We start from the raw sequence: 12,787 nt of genomic DNA, 5'->3' as shown, positions 1-12,787 counted from the left end.
CCAGTCTAATTATTTAATTTGCAATTAAGCTGAACATGGTGCAAATAGCGAGAAGTTGGCTCTACCAAATTTCTCTCAATTCTAAATGTGCAAAGAATGAATCAGAGTAGTTCTTTGAAAATATTACTGGATTTGATTTAGGTGGATGTAGTGCTGATAACTTACATTGATCTGGGCTGGCACTGCTGGAAGTCCCAAGGTAATGTTGGGTAAAGAAGGAGAGGTATAAAGACTTAACAGGTTCATGGAATCTTCATGAATTAGAATGCGTTGTGAAACCATTTGCTGTTAAAAAGAAAGAAGAAAAGAAAACTTTGAAGCCTCAAAATAGTGAATTACAAACATTTCTGTGAATTTTTACTGTAAAATGTTCACATTTATATTATCAAAACTAGTCAGAATAGTTCTACTTTTAAATCAGCATTTTAGTATTTCTCTATACAAAATCTATCTGTAAAAATTAAATTTATAAAGAATTTTCTTCATCAGGCATAACTATAAAATCTGAAGTATACCTATTTATTTTTCCATATTCATTATTCAAATTTTAGCTCTATGGAGCATAATTAGTGTGTTTGAATCAATATGTAAAGTACATGAATTAAATTGAATAAATCTTACGAATACATATACTTTTTATATTACTGAGTGACAGACATGTATTTATCAGTGCTATAAATAATGGTCTTTGTGAGGGTTAATTGTCATATTATTGATAGCAAACTCATCCAAGAAAATCTTAGATTACATACCAACATATAAGACTTCTATAATAACTGACATTTTTAATATAAAAATCATGAATAGACAACTATTCATTCATTCATATTTATAAATGAGTAAATGTTGTGAGTTATTTACAATACTCTTCATTGTCACTGAAATACCTTGAACAATTTGGTATCACAGTCTTTTTTACAACACATACCTTTATTTAATCCAATACTTAGAGTCATGTTTTCCCACATGTGGCCTAATATGGTTGCTTGAATTACATTTTCTGTTTAACTCTTGCTTCCCTCCCAGAACTCATACAATAAGAGTTACAAAGGTCTTATTAGACTAGGGAACTCTGGCCTGATATGGTCCCCAAGGGAACAACATCCCTGAAAAAGAATACTCCATGTAACAGTATGACACAGTGACTGCTTTCTTCCCAAACAAAAAGCATATGGGACTCCAATAATAGACCACCTCCAAGAGGGATATTGCACACACGGGCTTTGACTTAAGTAAATATAATAACTTGTCAAGCATGTTTGGGGGAGCTGTAGATTTTCCCCTGGACAAACCTGGGATATCAATTAACTGAGGAAAATATCATGTGCTAATACAATGCAACCTCAGAATGTCACTGAAGAGTGATGCGCCACCAAAACACAGGATGTTATTCCAAAACATCACCTCAATCATACATTTGTTTGGAGATGAGTACTAGCCTTAACATAATAAGAGCAGAAGGCTCACTGTGGAGTTTTCTCATTCATTGCAACTTGGAACTCCAAGTTCTCAGATTTTTTTTTTTTTTTTTACCTCCAAATCGTAAGCTATATTTATTCATGGAAATCCCGAGATACATCGAAACAAATACTATTATAGTGACTTTATAGTTAGCTTTTTACTAAAGTAGTCTAAGCTGCCATGCCATAAAGAGTACTGGAAAATATTTTATCATTATGATTTGTGAGGTTACAGTTTTAGCGGCTATCAGCAATTGTTTTACTCTAATTAAAAAGGCAAGCTATTATTCTGGTTACACTAAGAAGCTTTTAACACAAATTTAAGTTAGAATGTATACCTGCACAAGAAAAAGGAGGTAGGAGGAATTAAACAATTTTTTTTAAAGTTTACTGGTATCTAGAAGTAATTTATAATAATGGGACATTTCATTAACTCATCTGTATTTATAGGATAGACGTAAATGTGGGAAAATAACACTTTGAATCACACATAAAGTTCATTCAAGGTTGTATCTGTTTCTCACAGCACTAATATTTGACATGCACTATGGGACTTCACAAAAAGGTTATATTTACTTCCCAGAACTTTTGTGACACAATCCCACCTCATCACAGGAAACACAACTACACTAAGTGAGAAAAAATTCTCAGACATACTGATAAGAGAAAATGGGTTGTTCACATGGACTTTCACTTAAATAAAAGGATTTGGGGATATTCTCACTTGGGAACTTTGTAGTTTCATATCAAACTTGAGTCACTCCCTTTCCTATGAGAGTTTAGAGAAGGTTTTGGATAGGGTAATTTTTTTCAGGTGATTTTATTACAACTTTAATGAGGAAAATAACTATCCTTACCATTTTTGAATAGAAGGCCTCATTTGAGACCCTGCTTTTGGTGCATATCATTTTGTTAATGTTGCAGTTCCCAAGAATCTATTGATGAAGTTTAGAAATATTTTGCTGTTTTAATTATCAGCACCTATCATGCATCAAGCTCTGTGTCTTATTCTTCAAAGGCACTTACCAGATATCATTATGCTCATGGTATGGGTAAGGAAACTGGGTGATTTAACTCTGATTCTCACTAATACTTTCAAACTTATCAAGGCTTTAAGATTTGTAGACAGTGTTGTTACATAAACTACCTGAGTGTTTTGCAGTTATCATTGAAATATTAAAAATCATAAAATAATGAAAAGGAGGAAAGCTTTAGAGAGAAGAGCAAACTCGGGCCCTAAAGCTTATGGGGAAGAATAAGAGCATGTAACTAGGAGCCAACTATCTAGGCATGAGAAGAATGAAAGCCCTGATAACTTTACAGACATGAGGACCTTCAAGTGAGATACAGTTCCTGAGGAAGCAAGGAAAGCTCCACATCCCCCAAGTCTGTTGGGTATAATTGGCTCTTCCCAGAGACACGAATTGGCATAGGTTGTATTCTATCATAGAAATCCAGGGATTTGAGGTTCATTTAATTTACTCCTTCAGTTAAGATTGGATAAAAAGGGACAGCCTTTGCATAAACTTCAAGTGGCTAAAACTGCAAATGACTTCACAGACATGAGAAAAAGTTTCCCTCAAATTACCATCTTCCAGGAACAGTAGGCTCCAGGCTAGGTTTTCTTAGTAAGAAGCTGGAGCTTTATTTTCCAGCTAGTGGTATGTAGGCACACTGGAAGCCAGATGAGAATGTGGTCAGTGGTACCTTTTCATGGGCACATTGAAAGTTCCTGACTAGTATTCTTTCAAGACTGGAAGATTACCAGATCTAGATGTTGTTGTGAGCTTACAAATATTTTCAGGCAAAGTTAGGATTTTCCAGGAAGCAGTTTTGAACCAGATCCAGTCCTTAAATCAGTAATGTGCTAAGATGTCAACATTTTACAGATTAGAACGTGGAGGGAGAAAATGGTTTTAATCTAAAAACTTTACAGAAATGGGATCTATTGTAGTAGTTACATAAAATGTAAATATTCATTATACTGATTGCCATAAGTTAACATTCACAAAATGATGAATGAGTTATATTAGTAAGCTAGAATAGTTAATTAAGTTGGATTAATGGCAGGACGAGTACAAGGACACCTTCTACCACCCTGATGCACATGTTAGTCAGGTTAACAGAAAAGTAGAAGACTAATTCTGATGATTAGTAATAATTGCTGAAGTTAGAGAAGTATTAACAAACTTCCATGGCACAAAGCAGGGTGTCAATTTTAAACCAAGCTTTGATGGCTAACTAGCATTTCACCAAAAAGAGCATGATGTTGGCAAGAAGGATATAAATGGAGCCAGGAGTTGGGGTAAGGGAGAGCTACTCACATTTTAATGACCTTCAAATTTTAATTGTTTTTAATCATCAGGAAAGTTACAAATGCATAATATTTGCAATTCAGATGCATTAAAATGAAAAAATTGTGTCTGTCGACAGAACTATTTACTTAGTCATTAAAATCAAGAAGCGACTAATTTTAATTAAAATTTCAAAGCTTCTCACAAAATGGCATTGACAAAAATTAGAAAAAATGAGGAAGTCAAATGCTACAGGTATTTAGAAATATAGAACCTCACACACTACTGGGCAGGGCAATTCTGCTGAACAATTCAGCACTACAAACCAAAATAATTACACTCTATATCATGAACAATTCTTTTGCAGCAATTCTTTTGCAGAGTGATACCACTATGCCCTTTATGCCCACAAAACTTTATGAACACAAAGCAAAATATAGGTATGCTATAAGAACCCATGCAAACAAAATACAGGGGAGAATGTCTATTGGACAAGAAAAATTGAAGTGGAAACAAGAGGTATTGTAAAAGAACAGGGGGAGACTAGAAGGGTGGAAGGAAGGGAGCAAGAGTGGGGGGTGGGGGCGTGAAAGGACATTTTCTCATTCATAAGCAGACAATAGATTCAGTTGATGAATTTTGATAGAATACTAGTTACATAAGTAACTAAGCCATGTACTTTTTAAGAAATTCATAGAAAATAAGGAATGCAGAATTATCAATTTACAGCACATTCATAGTTACAATTTGCATGAGTATCAGAAAAATACTGTACATATCTACAGAGTGCTGGTGAAACCCAGATTGGACTGCAGAAAAAGTGTGCTCTAACCCTTTAAGCTTGAGCGTTCCCCATCCCTGGCTTATGGCGCTGGCAACAGTACACCTTCTCTGGTCTTCAGGTTCCTCAGGCTAAGACAAAACTCTCTCTCATCCACTCTATCAGGCAACATGTGTTTCTTCAGAACTGCACCCAGGAAGATATACTCATAAGTGCCAATCTGTTTTGGTTTTACAACACCCCAAACCTCCAAGGGTAAACTATCACAAAAATGAGTCACATTGAAAAACAAAACAGAAAACGCTTCATCATAATATTTTCATGGTCATACCTTTTTCTATTCTTTTATCAGATAACTGAAAGAAAATAAAAATCGCCACATAATACAGAAAAAGTTTTAGCAGGAAAATTTCTCTGAAGTTTTCATTTTGACTGGACATCCAAGAGTGATTACTATAAATTGTTCAGAGACCAAAAAAAAAAAAAAAAAAATCATTTGACTGTGCTTCCTTTGCATTTAAAGGAATCTTATTATATTTTAAATGTCTTGCTTTACAATACTGACTCATGCTATACCTAGTAAATAAATTCTTCTGTCATAGCAATCTCCTTTCCCTGAGGAGGGGTAGTGTTTTATTTGCTGCCATCTAAAACCATTGCTCTACACCCACTCAGAAGTGAGTGTAACATTATAACAAATGTCACAACAGCTATTATGAAACAATAGGCAGATGAGTCATATGAGACTGGGGCAAAACAAGTGACATTTGAGATGATTTTAGAGCACTTAACCTTATTATTATTAGAATCCTTTTTATGAAATCTTCGTATCTACTGGAAAATCTATATCTATATCTATATCTATATCTATATCTATATATATATAAAGCCTAGCAGAGCCAACCACTAACGTTCAACTAGAAATAAACCAGCTGCTTGGCTCATGTTATAATAGTTATCGAATAAATCTGCTGAATCTAAGTTAATAGTGTTGATACCCATGGACACATATTTGAGCCCACAAGCTCACAGTATTAGTAATAAAGAAACTAGATAGGCAAAGACATCTTTGACTGGAGTTGGAAATAGAAACTCCTGAGGTTTCAGTTCTCCAATCAAGTTTACAAATGAGTAAAGCCAAGTAGCTCCAACAAATTGAATTCAAGACTGAGCATATGCAAGAAATAGAAGAAACCGACAGAAGTGGTCACAGCAGATGGAGACTCACTCTCACATGAGAGCTGTTGGCTTGAAGACAAACATGCTAATGAGTTTTCCCTACTAGGAGACAGTATTGATAACAAAAACAAAAAATGAACTTATTTCACACTTCACAATTTACCACCCCCGATCCAAACACTGATTTCCTTACAACAAAGCTGTTGGGTAAATTTCATTCTTTCACTAGATAAGAAGCAACAGGTTTGGGGCAAGTTCAGCAACTTAACTAATGACAACAAAGTAGTTTAGTTTGGAACCAAGGAGCTTCCTTAATGGAAGACCCATGTATTTGAATATACTGTGCTATTTTTCTGATTTATGAATAAACTCTCCTCCTACTTCATTCTTAAACTTAATTTAAATTATGCATATAAATTAAAAGACAGAAAATTTATTTATGTTTGTCTAAGCCTCAGGATCTCTAAATGCTATCTTTAAATTCAGTCTTACTCTCTTATATCCTAAGCAGCAAAAAGTAATAGAATTCAAGTTTCTGACCCAGGCTTTGAAAGAATTAGGTGAAATAAATACCTTCTACTTACAGGTTACAGAATAAAGAGTTCTTTCAAATGAACATTGTCATACTATTTTACAATGAAAACTCACCTGTGTTGCTTAAGCGGATGTGATCAAATAAACATATTTTGTAAATGATGAGATATACAACTAAATTCACTTTTCATAGTATAATCAATGATGTAATTTTTTTGTTTCCCCTAAGCATTTCAGTTGCTATAAAACTACATGTTATTAGCCTTAGAAGACACATGTAGAAGTCATACTAAATTCTCAATGATCTTTAATCAAAAATTGGATGGATATTTTTCTTTTCTGTAGTTTAAGCGAATACACTTAGTGTTACAAAGCTAGGCTATGTATTTGCTGACAGAGTGAGTCTGAATTCTGCTGTCTCTTCATGTCTTCAGTATGAGTTGCACTGCAGACCTCTGTAAATGCAATGCAGCAGAAAACCACATGTTAGCCATCAGGGTTGAATATTTTGTTCTGGGCCATGGAGAGGCTACCCATCAGTGCATAAAGGTCTGTCCACCTGGCCTTTTGGATCATAGTTCAGGCACACAATTAATTCATTATGAGGTAAGTCACTGCTTGCTTTTGAACTAGTCTTTCCAACTTTGGAGGTGAATGTCCTGTCACTGACCTGAAGAAATACCTCTACTCTTTCAAACTCCATTAAATCACATTTCCTTCTGTTTTTTTTTTTTTTTAATGGTGGGGTAGGAAAAAAGAAAGGTTTTGTAGTGACAGAAATGTCCAACAATTAACTGAAAAGTTAGAATGTTTAACAGATAATTATGAGTGAAAAGGTTTTAGGAATTCAAAACATTGTAATTTACATTTTTCATTGTATGAATTTTGAAATTTAAAGATGTGGTCATATAATCTGGAACACAATATAAAAACTTTGTAGTAAAGAAAAATTGTTCACATTTTCCATTTATTTCTAATCTCACACGTATATATGTGTTTTTTTTTTACATTGTACTAAATACTACTTGCATATATGTGTTTTATAATGAAGGAATATATGTATCTTCCTTTGCAGTAAAGGACCATATTTCCCCCTTTCCGTGCTCTTGAGAGAAAAACCACTATGCTAAATTTTGTGTTCATCACTCCCTTGTCTTTAAAAAATCTAATTTTACTACATATGTTTTATCCATCAAAATACTATACTTCTCTGTCTGAACCTAATAAAATGTTATTAAGCTATTACAGGTCTTCTGTATCTTTTGCTACACTAAAGATTCACTAGGAACCATACATGCCATGAATATAGTACTATGTGTCATTTTCATTTTCAAAGGTTACACAATTCATCAAAACTTAAAATTAAATATAAAATTAAAGCCCGGATCCCATGCAACAATTATTGATAATTAAATTGTTCACACTGAGACAAAATGGCAATCAGAGATTTTTAAAAATTTTGACTGAGTTGGTCTTTTCATGGTAATAAATTAAAAGGTTGTAGAAAAAAGACTGATATTGATACATAATTGCACTAACAGAAATACAATGTTTATAAAAAATAGTCCACAAATACCACTTATATCATAGTCACAAATATATATGTTGTATTTATTCCATCTGGTATCATGTCCTAGGAAGGAAAGTGAAAAAGTGGGCAAGGGACAACAGTGTGTGGTCAGAGGTGGGAAACTGATGAAGGCCCTGGAAGAATATACATGCCTGAACTGTTATTCTGCAGTATTACACTAGCAATTCCATTTTCTTTTTTCCAAAAACATTAGGTCATTATAAATCTGGGGCACTTCAAAGCAAATGAAAATTTTGGGTGATGTGATTTTGGGCTAATTCCATAAATCAACTTTTGCTTTGCCTTAGCCTAATACAGACTGCATAGATAAATTCTTACTGTCCCCACACTTTTCTCCCTAGTTTTCGATCACTGATTTCAATTAAATTATGTACTAGAAAAAATGTTATTAATGTTGATTTCATACAATCAGGAGGGTAGTAAGAAAATATGTGCATTTTAAGACCGATTTCCCTGAATCTTTCATTCTTCAAGGACAGAATTTATAATTTATTCATGTTTATAGCCCTATTACCAGGCAAATTGACTTGCACATAGTAGATCCTCAATAAATATTCAATCTTTGTCCCTCAATTACAATACTATACTTTTTCATTACTTTTCAGCTCAGAATGATAAAACACCCTGCTAGACTATTCTTTCTCTTTTTTAAGTGCATTATTTATTTATTTTGTAGAAGATCTGGGATGTCATGTAGAGGTGCAGGGGAGGAGTGAGAGGATTCCCCAGAGGCAGAGTGAGGAGTAGAGCAGATGGAATTACTGAAATACATTACTGAGGGGAGCAATAGGCGAGACAGGAGAGGTCTGATGTGCCATGTGGGTCAACTCTGTGGCCAGGGATTGAACTCAGTGCTGAGACTTATCCCCTAAGCTAACAGGGAAGTCCTGCTAGGTAAAAGTTGCTTTTACTTACTGATAGGTCTATAAATTATCTGAATGACCCAAAACCAAGAAGAAGGGTAACTGAGATGCACAATTGTTGGGCAGTGCATATTCAATGTCACTAATTTTATTCGAGGATTATGTGTCAGTATATTTCAGTCCTGTAATTGTCCACTCATAATTAAGAAGATGGTTTACTCAAATCCACACATTATAAATGTGTAAGAAAAATAAGAACAGATGGCTTTAAACTTCAATTTAGAAACACCACTTTGTTTTAGGGATCTAATAGAGGATTTAACTTGAAAAGAACCAAAATAATAAGATTCTTACCTCAGCATGAGGATTAGGTGGCAAAACTGAAGTCTCACTTTCAGTAACATTTCCAGTTGGCCCATTGTTTGGTGAACTGGGACCAGATCCAGGAGAACTGCTACTGACTGAGGATTCTGAAAAATATTAGGGAGTACAAATATATTCATAAAAATTGCTTAAACTGGTGGTGCAGTGGGTTGGGAAGAAGCACTACAAGCTAGCCACAGCTACTTCAGTGCCAGTTGGATGCCTCGCCCTGGAGGTGACCCACATGGTAAAGCAGACCTCTCCTAACCCACCCGCTGCTCCCCTCAGAAATGTACTTCCTGGATTGGCCTGCTCTGCTCCCCACTCTGTTTCTGGTGAATCCTCTCACTGCCCCTGCACCTCTGGCTTGTACCCCAGTTCTGTATGAATAAATAAATAAATCTTAAAAAAAGAAAAACATAATATCTTATAAAAAATTGCATAAACTTTAGTTCTATGGCAAATAACAGTGCACTGTACATTGTATCCCTCCCTCCTGAATGACAAAAGCCATATAGCCAAATAAAAAGAACTGTGAAATTTTGGGAAACTCTGCATTTTCATAGCACTTTTTCTGTTTTTTAGTTCCACTGATAAACTACAATATAATATTTAATAGTTCCTACAAAAATCAAGGCAAATAGAGAAATTCTTGATGAGGAAACAAAGTAAAGAAGGGCATTTCCTTTTACTTACTGTTGTGTTACCATAAAAATAAAAATAATTTGGGCTCTCCCTGGTGGCACAACGTGTTAAAACAGAGCACTGTGACAATATCCACAGGCACTGCAGCATGAGTTGGATCCCTAGCCAGGGAGGTGACCCACATGGCACAGCAGACCTCTCCTGACCCACCCACTGCTCCCCTCAGCAGTGCATTTCAGTATATCTCCCTGTTTTGTTCCCCATGCTGTTTTTGATGAATCCTCTCACCCCCTGCACTTTTGGCACAGTTCTGTATACATAAATAAATAAATCTTAAAACAAAAACAAAAACAATAATTTAGAAAATGAGTTTGTATAGTTTGTATTAAAATATGCCTTCATCACATGAAGCCCAGAGTCACTCCTATTGCAGGTGAAAAAAATAAATATATGTTGTTCTAAATTGTACTTTACTTGATTTACTAAAACATCCTATTTACAGCACATCTGAGTAAAAGAGCTTTGAAGAAAATAAAATAGAATGAAAACCTCAAAGTGGTACATCTTGTAACTTTAACTCACCCAATTTACTTCCCAGAAGATAAGTTGCCTAAAATTAATATATTTTAAAAAGTGCAGAATGCCTTTCTTTCCAGCCATTAAAATTTGGTTAAAGGAGCTCTCCAAACAGAAAAAAAAAAGAAGTCTGGGAATTGCAGAAAGAAGTAGAACAATGAAATGGGTTAAATGGGATAAATAGGTAAATACAGTACACTGTTTTTTACCTTGTACAAAACTCAAATTTTTCCTTCTAAAACAAGGCTGAACACAAGGTAACCCACTTTCAACACTTCTGTTAAATTTAGTATCAGAGGTTTTATCTAACACAACCAGACAACTGGATTTAAATGAATACAAGTTGGAAATGAAGAAGTGAGGCTATTGTGATTTGGAGATGATATGATATGGTATACAGAAATCTCTGAAAACCCCACTAAACTTTTAAAAACAGTGTTCAGCAATTCAGCAATGCAATAAATTATAATTTATTGGAATTTTATACAGTATGTTAAATTTTAAGCATCAATATATAAGAAACTTATTTTAACAAAAATAACAATAGATTATTCAATTAATCTTTCACCTTTGATACCAAATTCACAAGATTTTCAGTTTATGAAGGAGTTAATGCACTTATTAAAATACCTAATTAACAAAACTATAAAGTTCCAATTTCTAAAAATATAAATAAGAGAGGGAATCTTATCAAGCTTTGACAAATTTATTGAACTCTAATTAAGCTCCTTTCACCTGCTGCAAATTCATTGAACATTTTTCTAGGTGCCTCATCCTTATATCTTGTTAAATCAATTCTGTACAAATTAGCGTGTCTTGTATTCCTAGAGATTGAGAATTTTTCTTTTTACCTCATGACTTTTATTGTCCATATTCTTTTCCAATTTAAAGGCAAAACATTTCTTTATCTTACTCCTCTCCAATGCTAACATATTTTTATCTCAGATCCATTTCATTACATGCATTCTAGAATTTGCTCTGTTGATTACTGTGTTATTTATCTTAATCTGGAATTATTTTTGTCATTTTTATTCATATATTTTTTACATTGTCATTTAATTTTGTACAGTTTGATTTCTCCTTTTGGGTATTATCCCCATAAAATTCTTACATCAAGAAACCCACAGACCATTACCAAAAAATTTTGTGATTCTCCCTCCTGTTCTGATCCCTCTTCTTTCCCCTCCCTTGCTGAATTTCTCCAATACTTATTTTGCCTGCTAGTTTGTTTTTTTTTTTTAAACTGATCCCTTGTATGGTTTTCTATATTCCTCCTATAAGTGAAACCATTCAATAATTTTCTTTTTCCTTCTGTCAATTATTTTGGGTCCACATGCCTTACAGCTACATGAAAACCATTCCCCCTGGTCTGAAAGCACACTCATGTCTACTCATCCACCATGATTTCTGGTCTTCTATCTTACTTATTAGAGATCATTAACCGCTTGTAAAAACTAAATTTGACATCTTACTGTCTACAGTAACATTCTCCACACTCAACACTGTCTTTACAACTCTTTCACTTTTTCTCTTTTAATCAATTCCTAAATGTAGACATTCACCTAAAGGTTTTGGCCTTATCTCTCTCTCATTCCTTGTTAAAAACAAACAAACAAAAAAAAAATAAAAATAAAAAACCCCTCAATATTAAGAGACCCATTATCTTTTTTTAGGAAAAACACTCTCATTTCTAGCCTTTATATCTCATAAATTCTGATCTGAGTCCCTTGGAGCTCTGGACATTCTTAATGTCCCTTTACATGTATAATAAATTCAATGTACTGCAATATGAAACGTGCCTGCTTATCACTACCTTTCAAGTCACTCTCACTCCCTGCTTTTCCTCAAATTGAATCAATTACTAGACTCTTTCACTTTGATTTTCACATTCTTTGACAACTATTTTGACTATAATCATTTTAATTTAAGCTCTCAGTCTTAACATTCTCTCATGCACTATATAGCAAGTCTGCTAATAATTCTGAGTTGCAACAGTCTTTCAAAACTCTCCTCCAAAATGTTGCCAGAGACAACTGGCACCACTGTCTTCTGCCAAAAAAGGGAAAGTAATATTGTTTCCTTTATTATCCTTTCTAGACTCTATATTTAGTGAAATTTAAATTATTTATTCACCCAATAGGTGCCATTTTTCCTTTTCATTTTTTTCTATCCTTTTCCTCCACCTCTTACACATTGGGTCCAACCCTACATCTACCTAAGCTCAAAGTTTGAGTTATATACATTCTCTCTCCCAGGAAATGTGAACTCCCAGTTTGTAGGTGCTATTTTTTTGCCCTCCCTTGGAAAATCTGCAACTTTCAAATTTCTATTATAAGCATTTCTGTACTCAGAACTAAAATACTACTAGAAAGTATACAGATTGTAGATAGAACTTTGATCCTACTACTGCAGGATTTCATCAAGTTATTATAGCATGCAATTAAAAAAATATTGATTTATACATTCAGAGCTGGGGTACAGGCCAGAGGTGCAGGGGCAGT

At 34.1% G+C, this 12,787-nt stretch overlaps 1 protein-coding gene across 4 annotated transcripts in view; it reads right to left on the bottom strand.

Moving 5' to 3' along the window:
* Window positions 1–12,787, bottom strand: part of HDAC9 (histone deacetylase 9) — a 458,777-nt gene that overhangs the window by 317,597 nt on the left and 128,393 nt on the right. For all 4 annotated transcript variants that reach the window (XM_004676745.1, XM_004676748.1, XM_012720959.1 and 1 more), the window contains 2 exons: window positions 9,057–9,172; window positions 166–285 (listed from right to left, as the gene is read on the bottom strand). In XM_004676745.1, coding sequence (XP_004676802.1) covers window positions 166–285; window positions 9,057–9,172 — 236 coding nt within the window. The remainder of the gene's footprint in view (window positions 1–165; window positions 286–9,056; window positions 9,173–12,787) is intronic.

This window comes from Condylura cristata, unplaced genomic scaffold, assembly GCF_000260355.1.
Source record: "Condylura cristata isolate star-nosed mole 26May11 unplaced genomic scaffold, ConCri1.0 scaffold00005, whole genome shotgun sequence".
In the NCBI taxonomy this organism is placed as follows: Eukaryota; Metazoa; Chordata; class Mammalia; order Eulipotyphla; family Talpidae; genus Condylura; species Condylura cristata.
The sequence above is the reverse complement of the archived record's forward strand: the minus strand, read 5'-3'. Positions and strand labels throughout refer to the sequence as shown.